At 37.4% G+C, this 17,474-nt stretch overlaps 1 protein-coding gene across 8 annotated transcripts in view; it reads left to right on the forward strand.

Moving 5' to 3' along the window:
- TCF12 (transcription factor 12) overlaps positions 1-17,474 on the forward strand; it is a 368,629-nt gene that overhangs the window by 349,888 nt on the left and 1,267 nt on the right. For 5 of the 8 annotated variants that reach the window (XM_045822243.1, XM_045822245.1, XM_045822247.1 and 2 more), the window contains 5 exons: positions 1,867-1,981; positions 3,202-3,364; positions 7,851-8,083; positions 13,362-13,515; positions 16,415-17,474. The exon at positions 16,415-17,474 is cut by the window's right edge and continues 1,267 nt beyond it. In XM_045822243.1, the coding sequence (XP_045678199.1) occupies positions 1,867-1,981; positions 3,202-3,364; positions 7,851-8,083; positions 13,362-13,504 (654 nt within the window). In that variant the 3' untranslated portion in view covers positions 13,505-13,515; positions 16,415-17,474. The remainder of the gene's footprint in view (positions 1-1,866; positions 1,982-3,201; positions 3,365-7,850; positions 8,084-13,361; positions 13,516-16,414) is intronic. The other 3 variants (XM_045822244.1, XM_045822246.1, XM_045822250.1) reach the window with 1 other exon arrangement.

The following is a 17,474-nucleotide window of genomic DNA, read 5'->3' on the forward strand; positions in this document are numbered from 1 at the left end:
CCTACTACGGGTTAAGAATAAACATGACTGGGATGTCCTGGAGACAGAATACTATGAAATATTTTAAAAATAATTTTCTCTCAAATACAATTTTCACAACCCTCTCTTTTGCCGGTTGTTAGGTTTACTTCAGATTTTTTTCAAGTGTTTTTATGGGGGGAAATCTAAAAGCTTACTGAAGATTTCAGTGGGAAGGGAATAAAAGTAGTTTCTGTGATCCTTTCCCAACTTTAAGATTTTATGATTGTACTACATAATGAAATTGTGTGGTTAAAAAAAGGATATAGTCATGCTTGATTATCTAAAAGAGTAGTGACACAGCTAATTCTCATCAGTGACTAATCCTCAAATAACTTTAAAAAGTAGTTGTGGGATACGTTAAAGGGTTTTTTAAAAACTATATTAAAGATAATAATAAGGGTAGATAGACCTGGCTGGTGTGGCTTAGTGGATTCAGTGCTGGCCTTCGAACCAAAGGGTTGCTGGTTCAATTCCCAGTCAGGGCACATGCCTGGGTTGCAGGCCAGGTCCCCAGTGGGCGAGCCTGCGAGAGGCAACCCATACATTGATGTTTCTCTCCCTCTTTTTCTCCCTTCCCCTGTCTAAAAATAAATAAATGGGAGTAAAAGGCAGGAAACTGTACTCGAACAACAATTGATAAATAAATAAATAGATAGATAAATAATTTTTTAAAATTTTTAAAGGTTAAGGGTAAATAGAGAACAGATATTTCTTTAAAAGAGTGGTGGAAGACCTGGTATGTTCTAGTTAGGTCCACTACCAAATGGTCTGCATTGTCTGAAACTTTGCTTTGGTTTCTTTTGTTTAGCTCGTGAAAAATCAAAAGATAAACTTGCATAGGGGTATTTAATACCTCTTAGGATAAAATTCATACAAAGTCATTAAAGATAAAGCTATATTAATTACTCAAGAGGGATTCAAAGCTCAGCAATTTACTGGGATTGAAAGATTTATTGAAAACACTGCTTCTCATGTATACCTTCAGGCAATAAAGGTCTTTAATTAAAGGCTTAATCTTCTAGTTGACATATCTAATACTGTTGTAATAGAGCTTCATTTATAACCAATTTTTCTAAAAATACTGCTATAGCCAAACATTTGGTGGTGTTTGCATGCCTTAACTTCCCATTACAGGTTAATTGTGACTTGTGTAAGTTTGATTAAAAGTGAGATTAAAAATATATGGCATTTTTGTTGCGTGGCAGTGCTGAACTTCTGTTCATTTAAATTTTGTATTGCCTTTTGTTACTCTTTTAAAACTTTTGAGGGTGGGCATTTAGAGAAAGAGAAAATAAGACACTATATGTGTGTGTGAGGAAAGGGCATGCCAAAGTATAGATAAATATTATTACTTGGAATCTAGTAATATTTTCTTAAATACAGATTCATGCATACTTTAGTATACAAGGTTGGGCCAGAGTAGCTTTACAGTTGTTCATGTGGAAAATAATGCAATAATTAATAAATAATATTACAAGAACAAACTTTCACATACAACGGTAAACCTACTTTTGCCCTACCCTGTATTTAGATAGTATTTGGAATAGGTTTTCAGATCAGTTCATAGAGAATTATTAATAAATCCTATAATTTGTAGTACTTTATGGCTTCTGGAATGTTTTGTCTCTGTTAGCTCATCTGCTACAGTCCTCTGTGGGATATTAAATTTGGAGGTTGGAATTTTGTTTGTAATAAAACTACTTAAAATTTAAGCTACTATCAAGTCTTGAAATCAAAAATCAAAAGAAAAGTTACTAAATTCAGATGAGTACTATTGTTTTCTCTAAACAATATAAACAATTATTGCCCCTGAACTATCTTGACTTTTTTTTTTTTTAACTTTAGGTTGGAACTCATAGAGAAGACTCTGTCAGTCTCAATGGCAATCATTCAGTCTTGTCAAGTACAGTCACTGCTTCAAGCACAGACTTGAACCATAAAACACAAGAAAATTATAGAGGTAAACTATATTATGGGTTTTCAGCAATAATGCAGACAGATACCATTTGGAACACTGTCACCTTTCTCACAGGCACATTGACATCTGTGAATCAGAAGTCAACTTAGGTGGGAGAATTCCCAAAAGTCGTGCTACTGCATGAGTGTAGAGGGTGGGTATTTAGGGTTTCATTCAGCCAATTTGTCTGGGCAAATTGTAGATATTTGTGGATGGAACCACATCCAAACTGTTCTTCAGGTTTTACCTGTCATTTTCTTACATCCTCCTGCTTCTGTCAAGTCTGTCTTCCTTAATCACTTCCCCTCATGACTGAGTCTTCATGGGCCCTAGAGGCGGTGAGAAAGATACATCTGAGTATGTTGAGAGCTCTGAATGATAGCAGCTGTTGTTTAGAAACAGTTCAGTTGTAGAAGCAGCTCTGTCAAAAAGCAAACTGATAAACATTATAATGGAACTTAATAAATAAGTACAAATATATAACTAGTATTAAGGATACCAAAGTAAAGTTTGCCCGGTTGTATTTAACCATGATGCCTATTTTACTGTGTTTATCAAGGAAAATGTTAAAGCTTATTTCCTTTACCTTGGCAGAATCTTAGAAGTCAGTTTCTAAAAATCCATCAAGTTTCTCATCATTTGTTCATTTGTTATGTAAATAGTGCCTGAAAGTAAGCATTAGACTGACCATCAAGGCCAGGCTTGCTCTTCTAAATAAAGAGGCTTTAAAAATCATTCTTAACAGGAACCTAAACAACAAAACAAAGAAGCAAGCAAAATATAACCAAAGACACTGAAATAGAGGACAGGCTGACAGTGTCCAGAGTGGAGAAGGGAGGGAATTTCAGGGGAATTTCAGGGGAAAAGGGGAAGGGTTTACAGGAACAAGTATAAAGGACACATGGACAAAAACTAGGGGTGGGTGGAAATGGGAGGGAGGTGGGGAGGGCTGGGTTGGTGGGCTGGGATGGGAATAAAAGACAGAAAATTGTACTTGAACAACAATTAAAATAAAATTTTTTAAAAACACATTCAGCAGGAAAAAAAATCATTCTCTTAAGATTTGTGGGCATGTTTTATTCAGCTCTAAATAGTATACTTTCCTACATCTTCAGATTCCCCTCTTGAGAACTAAGGGTATTTATCGTCTACAAAGCTTTTTACTGTCTTAGTTCTAATTCCTAAGTCTGGACATTTATTTTGTTTCTTTGCCTCTTTGTTAGGTGGCTTGCAAAGTCAGTCTGGAACTGTTGTTCCAACAGAAATCAAGACTGAAAACAAAGAGAAAGATGAAAACCTTCATGAACCTCCTTCATCAGATGACATGAAATCAGATGATGAATCCTCCCAAAAGGACATCAAGGTTTCATCTAGAGGCAGAACAAGGTATTTGTTAGCATCCAGGTATTAAATTTCACTCATTTGTCATGGGTGAAAATACTTGGAAAATTGGAGGGTGTCATGCATTTATTGTGAGTTATATTCTAAATACTGTGTTGGCACTTCATGTATGTTACCTCATTTAATCCTCACAGCGTCCCTATAAGGGAACCATATGAAGCTGACTCAGCAGTTATGTCTTCCATTATACCACACTATTTTAGGGTCTACATATAAAAAAGAATTACATCTCTCCCCTCAGTGCTTACAGTCTGTAAGACAATCAGAGGGGAAAATAACTACAACAAATTAAATTGTACAGTATAGATATTTAGGTACATTTCATCAATAAATATTTGAACATATTAATTTAAGGCTAAGTATAACCAGGAGCTGGCAAATTTGCCCATGGTCCAAATCCAGCCCACTGCCTACTTTTATAAACTGTTGTTGTTTTTTTAAATCCTTACCAGAGGACATTTTTTTTTCGTTGCTTCGAGAGAGAGAGAGAGAGAGAGAGAGACACTGATGTGAGAGAGAAACATCAATCAATTGCCTTGTCATACACACCCCGACCAGGGACCAAACCCTCAACCTGGGTATGTGCCCTGACTGGGAATCAAACCTGCAACCTTTCAGTTTGCAGGGCAATGTCCAACTGAGCCACACTGGCCAGGGCTATAAATAAAGTTTTATTGGAATACTTTCACACCTCATTTATTTACATATTGTCTTTGGCTGCTTTAGTATTGCAGCAATAGCAGTTTTGAGTAGTTGCAGAAGAAACCAGATGGCCCACAAAGCTGAAAATATTTATTATCTGGCCCTTTATAGAAAAAGTTTGCCAACTCCTGGTTTAAACAGTGATTTGAGAAGAGTATGGAAAAGGAAGTACTCCAGGTGGGCTGATGTTGTTGGGGAAGATTTTCCAGAAATTGGACTTGACCCTGCTTTGAAGTATGGATATTAACACGTAGTATGTTAGTTTCAAATGATTTCCATATTCTTTCCTCAGATTTTTCTTATATATTAAAACTTCTGATATATTTGTGATCCATCCTATTTTCTTGGTATATATCCACTTATAATATGTATATATCACATATAAATATTTATATTCTAAACATTGTTCTATGTTTTAAATTATGGCACAAAGGAGATTATAGCAAGTATGAGATATAACTAAAAGAACCAGCATGGTCCTTCCTATGTTCACATACTTAAAAAGATATCCTTTTGTATATGACATTCTATTTTCAACACTTAAACATTTCTCTTGGAAAAAAATAAATCTGAAGATACTAATGCTATTTTTTTTTTTTACTTATTTTTTGGGTGTGGGGAATACTTTTTTTTTCTTTTGCCTCTTTTTTTTTAAGATTTTTATTTATTTATTGTTAGAGGGGAAGGGTAGGGAGAAAGAGAGAGAGAAGTATCAATGTGTGGTTGCCTCTCATGTGGCCCCCACTGAGAACCTGGCCCACAACACAGGCGTGTGCCCTGACTGGGAATCAAACTAGCAACACTTTGGTTCACAGCCTGTGCCCAGTCCACTGAGTTACACCATCCAGGCTAATGCTATTATTTTAATATGCATTGTACTCAGTTGTGCAGAGGCATGAGGAAGTGAAAACTGGGTCATGGAATCTATAGAGCACTCCTTTGAGGCATCTTAATTCTTTTGTAGTTTTATTATTCAAATAGAATTTTAAGGGAAATAATTTGCATGTTTCCTCCTCATTCATGAAGTGCCAGATAAGTAAATATGTCCATCTCTGTGGACCATTTAGTCCCTTGCAACTACTCAACTCTGGCATTGTGTAGAAAAGCAGCCAAAGACAATATATAAACAAGTGGGTTGGCTGTTACAATAAAATTTTATTTACAAAATTAGGTAGCCAGCTCCTGAGTCATAGTTTACTGAACCCTGTTATGTAGGTCATCAGAAATTGAGAAAGCAGTATAATAGGTTAACAATGATACTTAGTAATTAATCATAGTTAATAGATTTAATAACATGTCCTTTGGACAAAGGAAGGTTAATCTGGGTTTTGCTCATGGCTCCACCATAACTTAAACCAAGTGATCTTGGGCAAGTTATTAAAGCTGTCTGAGCTTTGCTTCCTTTTTCTCTAAAAAGGACTTTCTGTTACAGAATTTTTGTGGGAATAAACTGAAAATGAAGCACATGAAACCCTTTACACACTGTCTCACATGCAGTAAATACTCATTAAATAAACTGTAGTTACTGTTATGACGATGGTAATTTTTTAGGTATGTGGTGTAGGCTTGCTTCCATGGAGCACTGACCTGGGTTCTTGTTGTTACACTGTCACTAATTGGCTCTGTGATTCTAGGGAGGTCATTAATTTCTCTGGACCTTGCAGTGGTTTTCAGTCCTGCTGCACAGACTCCTGAAACATTTTAGAAAGACAGGTGACTGGCCCTCAACCCAACTTCACTAAATCAGTAGCTGTGGTAGTGGACCTTTGAAAGCTATATTTTTTAAGTGCTTCTGAAGATTCTGATAAGTGGCCGCATTTGGAAATCTTTGGGCTAGATGATCTGTAGAGGTCCTTTTGCAGCCCAAGAACTAGTGATTCCCTGCTACCAAAAGAATACTTTTATGTAATTCTTGATAATAGCTTGTAAGAATCTATTGTGTACTTCTTTCTTACAGTACTCAAGGCATTAGAAAAGAGGAGAAAACATCTGTTCTTTGTACACATCATTTTAAGGTTATGAGGGGCTCTTCTCAATAATATATTTCTGTAATATAAATAGAAATAAAATTTTTTAAAAATTTATTCTAAAGCATCCCCCTAAAATTTTTTCTGATTTCTTAATGCATTTTTATTACAGAAAGTTGGAAAAATACAGAAAAGTATATACAAAAATCACACACACAAAAAACTACTACCCAGAATTAACCACTGACTACTTTTCAGTGGTTAACTACTGTCTTCTTTTTCTGTATATAGAGTTTAAATTTTAATTGCACTGGTTATAATTTATAATTTCAACTTTTTTATTTAACAATGTATTTTTAACATTTTCATCTATCCCTGAGTGTTTTTTGCAAAATGAAAGAATATTTCTACCACCCCCAAAAGTTTCCACATACTCCTTTGTAATCAGTACCTTCTCCCATCCCCTGGCAACCAGTGATCTGCTTTCCATTACCATAGTTTTGTCTTTTCTAAAAGTTCGTGTAAATAGAATCATACAGTATGTAGTCTTTTGTAGAATCATACAGTATGTAGTTTTTTGTGTCTGATATCTTTTACTTAATGTAATCTGCAACTTGATTTTTCTAGAGGCTGCATAGTAGACTGTTATCTGCATGTACTGTGATTTTTCTAATCCATGTCCAGTTACTGGTATCCAGAGTGTTACTAATGTAATAGTTCTTTACATAAATTTCTTTGTACATCTCTTAATTATATTTGTAGAATGAATTTCTAAAAGTTGGAATTGCTGATTAAGAGGTAATGAACATTCTTAAGGCTTTGGATTTATTTTGCCAATTTATCCTTCAAAACATTGTTCCAGTTCACCCATGTTTTAATCACTGATGATAATATTTCTCTCTGAAACAAAAAAAAATAATCATTTTCTGAGATAGTTCTCTCTGTGTGTGTCTTTTTTTCCCTTTTTTTTTCCTAATTTTATTTTAATCATTGTTCAAGTACAGTTTTCTGTCTTTACTTTCATCCCAACCCACCCACTCTTCCCTCACCACCTCCCTCCCATTTCCACACCCCCTAGTTTTTGTCCACGTGTCCTTTTATATTTGTTCCTATAAACCCATTCTCTCTGTGTCTTTAAGCTTTTTTTTTTCATCAAGCGACTGTCAGCATATATTTAAGAGCATAGATAGGTTAAGCAAATTAATACATTAGTGTACTAGGAAAGTGCCTCCCAAACTTTCATGTACATATGAATGAGCTGGTGATCTGGTTAAAATACAGCTCCTGACTTAGTAAGTTTGCAATAGAATCTGAGAGTCTGTGTTTTTAATAAGCTCCCAGTAATGCTGATCACATTTCAAATAGCTAACTAAGTGCCTAGAATATTATGTAGTCGTTCAAATTATGTTTATGTAGAGTTTCACTAGCATGGAGAAGTCTTCATGCTGTAATATACAGTAAAAATGCATTTTTAATGTACAGGGTGGGACAAAAGTAGGTTTACAGTTCATATAGAAAATAATATAATAAATAATACAAGACTAAAACTCTGTGTTTTGCATACTCACAACTGTAAACTTACTTTTGCCACACCATGTGTCTGGTATAATTTCAATTATGTGACTATATATGTGTATTGAAGAAAGACTGGGAGGAAATAAACATTCATGTAAAGGGTAGCTTTTACTTCTATTTGGTAAAGTTTGTAGGTAATTTTCATATCCATCTTTATAATTTAATTCAGTAAACATATCTACATTTTATAGGAAACCTAATACACATTGTTGTTACTTCGTTTCCAGCAGTACTAATGAAGATGAGGATTTGAACCCAGAACAGAAGATAGAAAGGGAGAAGGAAAGGCGGATGGCTAACAATGCCAGAGAACGCTTGCGTGTGCGGGATATTAATGAAGCATTCAAAGAGCTGGGTCGAATGTGTCAGCTCCATTTGAAGAGTGAAAAACCCCAAACAAAACTCCTTATTCTTCATCAGGCCGTGGCAGTCATCCTTAGTCTAGAACAGCAAGTCAGAGGTAAGTAGGTTCAGCAAAGGTACATAATTGTTATGCCTCAGTTGAGCAGACATTTCTGTTTCTACTCACCCTTCTGCTTGCACAAATTTTTTGCAAGTTCAACTAGTATTTCTACCACTGCATCATCTAGATTATGTTTTCCTGCTAGTTCTCTCACCTCTGTCTCACTGAATTGGTCAATATCTGTAGGCTCAGTGCTTCACAGAAACCAGCAGAGAATAATCCTATGTAATAATGCAGAGAACAACCAGCTTTTGTGTGCTCAGCATTAATGCTTTGTGCCTCTGTGTTCTTGTTGGCTCTAATCTCCCACACTGTTGAATTGACCTGTCCTCCTGTTCCTTCCTGTCTTTCCTACCTACCTCTCTGTGCTCAGTTTCTTCCCTGCTTTGCCCTGGGGGCATCTACTTGGTTGTACAGCTTAATAGGCTGTCTGGACATGGTTCCTCCTTCCTTTGCCTCATATAGTCCTTTATACCTATATCAATAAAGCGTCAGGACTTTTTTTTATTTTTATTCTCACCTGAGGACATGCTTATTGATTTTAGAGAGGGGGGAAGGGAGGGAGAGAAACATTGATCAATGCCTCTCGTCTATGCCCTGACCAGGAATTGAACTCTTTGACTTTTCCATTTATGGGGTGATGCTCCAACCAACTGAGCCACACTGGCCAGGGTGATATCATGACTTCTTTGCTGATCCCTGATCGGTAATGCCATGATCTTCTTGGTATGTACTATCATACCTGTATGTCCCTAAGGGCAAAAATGTGATTTATATAGGCTCATCCACTACTGACCCAGACAAGTCCCCCAACTGTGCAACTTTTCAAGAAGTTTGAAGGAATCTTGAAGATGCTTTGAAACTTCATTTTCTGAACAAGTATTTATGGCTCTGTCTCAAGCAGCTATGTGCTAGACCCTGAGTTATCAATTAATACAAGCCCTTGAGAGATTCTACCATTGAGCTTGCTTTTTTACATATTATTTGTATATCTTTTTATTCAAAGTTATAAATACCTCATTCTAAGCCTTTATGTAAACAATTTATAGATGTGACCTTGGTTTCAGACCCTGCCTCTAGACTCTCTTTATTGAAAGAAATTGCCTGCCTTATTTATCAGATATTTATGTAATACTTTATTTAAAGAAAGTAGGAAAAGAAAAAAAGGATTGAAGTGTAGTTGCTTGAAAACTATAACCAGCGACCCTCTGCATTGATTACAGGAAGATACTCTTTTTAGGAAAGCCATAGTTAGAGAACTAGAACACGTTTGTTTGTTTGTTTGTTTGTAGATTGTATTTATTTATTTTTAGAGACGGAAGGGAGGGAGATAGAGAGAGAAACATCAATGTGCGGTTGCTGGGGGTTATAGCCTGCAACCCAGGCATGTACCCTGGCTGGGAATCGAACTTGCGACACTTTGGTTCGCAGCCCGCGCTCAGTGGACTGAGCTACGCCAGCCAGGGCTAGAACACGTTTTTGAAAAACATAAAATAGTAATTAATTGATCCATCCTATCCATCCTTTTCTATCCAATATATTCAATGAATAAAAATGATGACTAGGTGATTTCGTGCATAAGCAAGTTACTGCTAAAGCCAGCTACTTGTTCCTGTTGTTTTAGGACCTCTGGAATATCTGTAAAGGGTACATGTTAATGAAACCTGACCTTCAAGGAGTTATAGACTGACTACCTTGAGGTATTCATAAACAGTCTGATTGTTGCCTATTTGTCTGTGGCAAGAGCAGGTTCCTTGAACTGTCCGTGCGTCCTGTCACTTTACCAAAGGTTTTTACTCAGGTGTATCTGACACCCTATGTCTCACTCAGAAGGCAACAAGACACCTTTATGAGTGGCCCTAGTACATTCATCCTCCTCCCCCGCAGCCCAAGATATTTTCTATGCTGATTCTTTTCATTTATTGTCAGATTATTGCTTCTATCTGCACTGAAAGTTTTAGTGTCTTGACAACAGTGGTGAAATACCTACTCTCAGATCCAAGCCATAAAAATGAAAAACACCTCTGTGTTTGAAAAAAAGTTAAGAACTTCACCATCCCTGGGTAGACTTTATTCATTCATTTGTAAGATTTGGCTTTTTAGTGGTCCCACTCATGTACCTACAACAGAAATGAGGCATCTGAGAGAGGATCTAACACCTAGGCTCTGGTCAGTGTTATGGGCTTTGGAGGATACTGGACAGCAGTATCCATCCCTGCTGCAGATGCTTGTCGAAGCACGAGAAAAACATACACAGGGACAACCGAGTCCTGTGGGGAAATAGGGATGAAACGGCCACTCTCTCTAGTGGAGAGCACCCTGAGCCCCCGCCTGAGTAGGCTTTTATTAAGAATACAGACACAGTTTGTGGATTATAGTCTGGCAGGGAAGATCAGAAGGGATAGGTAGTTTTCAAAGGGTCTGACAGAACTCCCGCTGGGATTCTGGGCAAAGTTTGGGGTTTTATCACTTAACAGGACTACAGAACCTAAAAGGGTAGTTCATTTCCTGCCCGTGCCTTCATATTCTAATTCAATAGCATCCTCCAGCAAGCAGATCTCACAGTATCTTGCATATTCTATGTCCCAGGCCTGATTACCTCGGGGGTCTGCCAACTCTGGTCTGGACTGCACCGCCCCTGTCATTTCCGCAGGCCTGAGTCAGGCAGAGGAGACATAGGCAGCCAGGAGACTTGGATTTCTCACAACTAAGAACAAGGACTCAGGCTTTGACAACACTGAGGCGGCAGGGGTTGATGTTGATGACCCCTTCATTTCTACAGCCCCGAGTCTTTTCCCTGAGGCTTCCATGTGATCATGCCTGTCTTGGGCAATTCCCCCTGTGGGAAATCTTACCCGTCATTGGCTAACTGATCAAGCATTGGAGGCCAGGCACAGAACAGGCAGCGTTCATGCCAGGGAAATAAGTTTTGTCTCCTTATTGGCTCCTAGTTCGGAGGTCTCTCACTCAGCCTAAGTCATGAAGGGTTACAGCTTCCTGAGACCAGGCAGGGCAGACCCCAACAGTGGGCACTGACTTTTTCACAGTTCTGGAAAGCTTTATAGAAACAGCCATTGACTGATTTGAGTTTGAACAAAACTTAACTATACTGAACTATATATTCATTAGGGACTGCTTCAGTATTCATAAAAGCCTACCTTCTTCCAGCCCTCAGACTCTGGGCTTAAAAGCCCAAAGCCATTATTTCACAACTTAATGTAAAAGTCTTAGGACCCATGTAAGATTGCTTCTTGAAGAACACTCTGGTCATTTTCTGTCAAACAGGGTTTATAACTATTCAGCCCAATGTAACCTGTGCCTTGTCTATGGCAGTACCTTCAGAGTCTGATACAGCTACTACTGTCTTTCCATGGATTTTTATCTCGAGCAGTGTTTAGTTATCTTAGTAACCTATTCACTTTTGAGAGTTTATTCATCCTTTCAGGGGCCCTACCCAGTATTCCTTGGACCCAGCAGTTTCTACAAAGATACACGTTTTGTTTATATGTATACCTTGGACATCCTCTGGACTCTCTGGGTTCCCCTCTGGTTTTGGGATGGTGCTCCAAAACTATATCTGGCTCTCTGCAACCTGCCATCCCTGGGCAAGTGTTTGTACCAGGAGGGCAACCAGACCTGTGCCTGCAGTGCAGCTGGAGAAGAGCAGGAAGAGTGACTTTCGCTCCAAGCTTCAGATACTGCCAGAGCACTTTTTGTGCCTTGGTGCCCCACATATTAAATCCTGTCTCGTCCCTGCCATTGCCAAGTTCTCGTCCCTGCCATTGCCAAGTTAAGCCTTTACATTGTCATTACTACAATTTTGCTAAACCTCAGCAGATTTCATATATTACCTTTAAGTTTCTACTCTCAACTTTTACTAAAGGTTGGATTACTGGTCAAATGCTTCATCAGCCCTGACCAGTATGCCTCAAGTTGGTTGGGCATTGTTCTGCAATGAGAAGGGTCACCAATTCGATTCCCTTTCAAGGTACATGCCTAGGTTGTGGGTTTAGGTTTGGTCCCTGGTTAGAGCACATATGAGAGGCAACTTTTGATTGATGTTTCTCTCTCACATTGATGTTTCTGCCCCCCTCTTTCTCCTTCCCTTCCCCTCTCTCTCTAAAAATAAATAAATAAATAAATAAATAAATATATATATATATATTTTTTTTTTAATATTTCTTCATTGAACTCTTTCACAAGTCAGTTTATCAGCTCACTTCTCTTCCAGTGATAATTTAGAATCATTATAAATACTATAATTTTAGTTTCCTGGTCTCTTAGTGAGCTTGAAGATGAATAAACTGGGACAGTGGTTCCCAAATCTGGTTGGTCCCAGAGTCACCTGAGGCTATTCCTTTTTCTAAACAAATCTCCAGACCCTACCCCCAGTGGATTTTAATTTAGCTACAACAAGATGGTCAAATATGACTGTCTTAGCATGTTCATTGATAGTAGTCTACTCCTTATTAAAATCCCACTGAAATTTTAGAATAAGAATGGAATTAACCCACAAGGACATACAGGAGAGAAAACAATAGCAGATGAGATAGCAAAAATGTACGTAAGAAGGAAAGAAAGGAGAATGGCAATAACTGACTTGTTTAGATAGAAGAAATGAAGTGGATCAGGGAAGAAAACCAGCAAGAAGCAGAACAGTTCACTACACAAAGCCCCTAGCCCTGAAAGAGTCTATACGTGGGAGGTACTGATTGTTGGAGCAGGTGTCAGAACTGAAAACAGAGAGAGAGTGCCTGAAGGTCTTCTATGGAAAAGTCTGATCCCTAAGTCTCCTTTCCACTTCATATTGCCTTTGCCCTCTTTCCCGTCTGCCATAAAAGAGGTGGAGTGTTTTCTGGGGGGAAAAGGTGAAATTTACAGAATTTAATTTACAGAATTTACAGAAAGGCTCCTATTTACAGAAAGGCTGTAAATAGGAACACCAAGAAAAGGAGAGCATATGAGGCATGAAGATGAACAGTGAAATCTTCAACCCTGTGTCCTGTTTTGCTTCCCTAATGCTGCCAGCAAAATATATTAACCCCATTTTCAAGAAAGTTGGAGAATTCTTTTCTAGAGAAACTAAATACAATATGTGCTCTAGAGAAAGACCTGCAGATTTAGGGATTTCATGAGTAATAATGTCTCACTTTTGTATTACCATAGAGTAAAACCCACAGAAAGAAAAATAACAGCAATTCACCCAGTTTAAGACCTAAGAGTCCCTGATTCAAAACTTATGACTATAATGTTAAAAATTGTTTTTCCATTGCAGAGAGGAATCTTAACCCCAAAGCAGCCTGCCTTAAGAGAAGGGAAGAAGAAAAAGTTTCTGCCGTATCGGCAGAGCCGCCAACCACACTACCAGGAACCCATCCTGGGCTTAGTGAAACTACCAACCCTATGGGTCATATGTAAACATCAGCCAGGTAAGTAAGGGTATGAAAATAAAGTACAAGGAAATCACCTGAACTTATCTTAAAATTAGAACCTTTGAACAGAATCTCCAGTGGCATTGGTTGTAAAGGTCACATGTAATTTGGAATCCAACAGTTTACCTTTCTGTTGTATAATCATACTTAAAGAGCTAATGTCATCTTATACCAAATTTATTCTCTTCTAAGTCTGATAGTATCCTACAATTTATAAAGCATTTTGGGTTCTGTTCTGGATCATCATAAATGTCATTCCGATCCAAGAAGAAAATAACACAATGACTCTTCCATCAAAAAATTCTTTCACTACCATATTTCTCTACCAGAAGTACTTGACTATATCAGTCAGCCAGTTTTTTGTTAACCATCCACCTCTTCTTTGTCATGAAATCTTTGCATACAAAACAGCTACTGCTTGTTTCCATTGAATCAATAATTCAAGTTTGTAATAATGCAGCTTTCTTCCCTGTGAGAATATCAGTTACACCTTGAATCTACTAATGAAGGCAGAGGTGCTATGTATGATAGAACCAGTGCCCTTCTATGGAATTTTACTTATTGAAAGGCTGTTCCTTTTCTCTTCCTCTTTATGGACTAAACACAATTTACTTCCTTGTGGTTTTTTAAAACTGAGTAACAAAAGTAATATGAGTTTGTTGCCTAAGTAGTTAATATGTGTCTCCTTTTCCTTAACTATATGCATTCACATCTGTAATCTAAGTTGGATAGTTAAGTTGTATTGTTAAGTTGTATAGTTATTTAGGTAGCAGAAATTAATATAGACTAAGTATTTTGGGCAATAACATTTTAGCTAGCGTCAGCAGTGTATACTTCTTTTCCCAGTTTCATCAGCAGATAAAAAGCACTAAAGATGAATGGATGGGAGGTATAAAGCAGGAAAACTAGTTCAAGTACAGGTTCATTTGATCAGCTTTGTAGCTGTCATTTTGAGCTGAAAATCTGTAATTTGATAGACTATTTTGTAAACTACAAACACCAATCAGTACCTCACCCTTTTCTGAAAACTTTGGTTCCTACCACCTCTATGTATATCCTTCCTAGGATCATATTAGACCAAAACTGAAGATTCCATTTGGGGACAAAAAGAGGAATGTTGATGTAATTATTTGTGTCAATTATAACTCCAGCAGCACATGGGATAAAGCTACCTCCCCCACAAAAAAATACCCAGCTATCCAACTGATTATACGTGTCAAAGAGACTTCAGGCAAGAGCTAGTTAACTTGGAGGTCCTCCAAAACCCAAGCTGTTGTTACATATTCTGTGGAAAATACAGAATATCATGAAAAAAGTAAATGTTTTTGTTCAAAAATAAACAACTTTGACATTTTAAAATAAAAACATGCTGCTGTTTCTCAATGCAAAAGTGACTCTCTAAATTGGCAGGTCATTTTGGAGAAGTGTGATGAGAGATAACTTCTTATGCTCAGGTCCCAGGTAACCAATGGGCTATGAAAATAGCACTTTATATTCATCTGTCACATTTATCTCAGATCCTGTGTCTTATTTTTCTTGCCTATTTGTTGTACCCATTTTCTCTTACTCTCTTCCCAGTCTGTCTCTAGCTCTTTCTCTTTAAGTCTCTCTCCCTACCTCACATCTGTCTTCCCCCTTCTGTTTACTTTGTGCTCTTTTTACTGCTTCTTTATTTCATATGACTTTTATATATCTACCCATATCTCTATAATGTGTAAATTTCCCCACTTAGGTTAAATTAAAACTTGAGATTCTCACCTATCAAAAAGAGATCAAGAATCTTTAAAAAAAATACTTCAGGGTTATAAGAAATGTAGTAAATGTACTTTGTTCCATTAAGTTTTATAGGCTAGAGTTTATTATCTTAAAATATGTCTTTAGCCCTGGCTAGCGTAGCTCAGTGGATTGAGTGCAGGCTGCGAACCAAAGTGTCGCAGGTTTGATTCCCAGTCAGGGTACATGCCTGGGTTGCAGGCCATGACCCTAGCAACCACACATTGTTGTTTCTCTTTCTCCCTCCCTTCCCTCTCTAAAAATAAATAAATAAAATCTTAAAAAAAATATATGTCTTAAAGGTTGCTAATTTCATAAGGGTGGTTTTCTGGTTTCACCTGATAGTCCTCAATTCTTTATAGAACTAGACAGCAGATTAGAACCAGCAAGTGACTAGGCATCAGGAAAACACCTGCTAGAATCAAATTAACTGATAAATGATCACAGAATGAATGACTATAAAACACAAGAATTTTCCACCAGGTAATGTGAGGCCAAGTAGCTTTGAGTATCTCAGCTGTCCATCCCTAAGAGCTTCACTCTGTTACAAAAACAATACCACGGTTATTGTTTCAAAAGGAAGTGAAAAGTATGAGTCTCCCTAAAACTATTTCTATCAAAAATGGCTAAAATGGAAAATTTTACAGTTACTACTGTATATATTATATTAAGAATATAGCCCTGGCTGATGTGGCTCAGTGGGTTGAACGCTGGACTGTGAACCAAAAGGTCACTGGTTCAGTTCTTTATGAAGACACATGCTTGGGTTTAGGGCCAGGTCCCTAGTTGGGGGGGCATGTAAGAAGCAACCAATTGGTGTTTCTCTCACACAACAATGTTTAATTGTCACAGCTTTTGTATAATCCTATATTTCACGATGCTGTAATCCCATGATCTCCTTTAAAAAACCTTACCATATACATCAAGTAAGACCATTTCAATTACACCTTGAAAGAAAGAGGCTTATTTATAAGTCATTTAGCAAACTGCTGATTTAGTGTAAACCTGGGAATGAGAAATATCAATTGTTGTTGTTGTTTTTCTGGGGAGGTGTGTTTTGTTTTTTTTTTTTTAACAGTGATGTCCTAATCGATTCTCTCTCCCTTGGCTCTCCCCACCACAGTTCCAGAGTTATCAGTAGGCTAGATAGAAGGTGAACTCTCCTCATAAGGACTTGGACAACTCAGATTATCTGAAGACAAACCTGATAGGAGGGAGAAGAAAAAACAAAACACTTGAAACAGGAAACTCAAATATAATCCTACGATCAAAGCAACTGGTCAACACTTCCATCAGAAGTGAAGATAGGAAGCTCATCAGATAGAACGTCAGCCCATGAGATGTTTGCAACATATCATTTTGTTGCAAGCAGTATGTCGCTTCTGCACAATCAGAGACTGTCTCGATCTCTCCACTCACCGTGGAAGTTGCCTTGTGCCTAAACTGAATTGACAAATGCATTGTAACTACAAATTTTATTTATTGTTATGGAACTGTAAGGTCTACATATAAAGGGAAAAAGTTAATGTGGAAAGCTGATCTACACTCAGCTGATGCCAGCGTGCGTTGAAGCTGTTCACATGCAGAGAACAAAGCAGTGACAACCATTGGCCCTTAGCATTCCCGGCATACCTATTAGTGTCTTAAAAAGGAAGGGAAAAGTCTTTTGTTGCCCTCTCCTATCCTTTTGCCATATGAATAGTGTTTTCCATAAAATAGGAAAATATTACTTGGTATATATAGCATTTCTCTCACTCTCATTTTTCATTCATTTTTATTTTCTCTTTGTGGGTGTTATATTTGGTCTCTGAAACAGTAGTTTATGGACACAGTCCAGAATCCTCCATATAACCCTATGTGCTTTGCATATTTACCTTACAAAGATAAGCAGAGACCATCTGTGACCATAGCTTAGCTAAGATTTTGACCCAAAATAAATACTGCTTTATTTCTAATAATAACCAAGACTTTTCAAGCTTCTAGTTTTCATAGTAAAACTTGTAATGGCAAGAAGTATAAATTACAAGGGAAGAAACTACTGTTTAGAAATTGCTTTGTTTTCCAAGCAGTAAGTACTACATAATAGTACTTGTAAAGTGTTAGCTATACGTAAGCACAAAATGGATTTAAAATACAAAGAAGATTTTTCAGGCTGTGATTTTGGTGACCATAACAAAACTCAG

This window comes from Phyllostomus hastatus, unplaced genomic scaffold (genome assembly GCF_019186645.2).
Source record: "Phyllostomus hastatus isolate PE091 unplaced genomic scaffold, TTU_PhHast_1.1 phas_scaffold_501, whole genome shotgun sequence".
Taxonomy (NCBI): domain Eukaryota; kingdom Metazoa; phylum Chordata; class Mammalia; order Chiroptera; family Phyllostomidae; genus Phyllostomus; species Phyllostomus hastatus.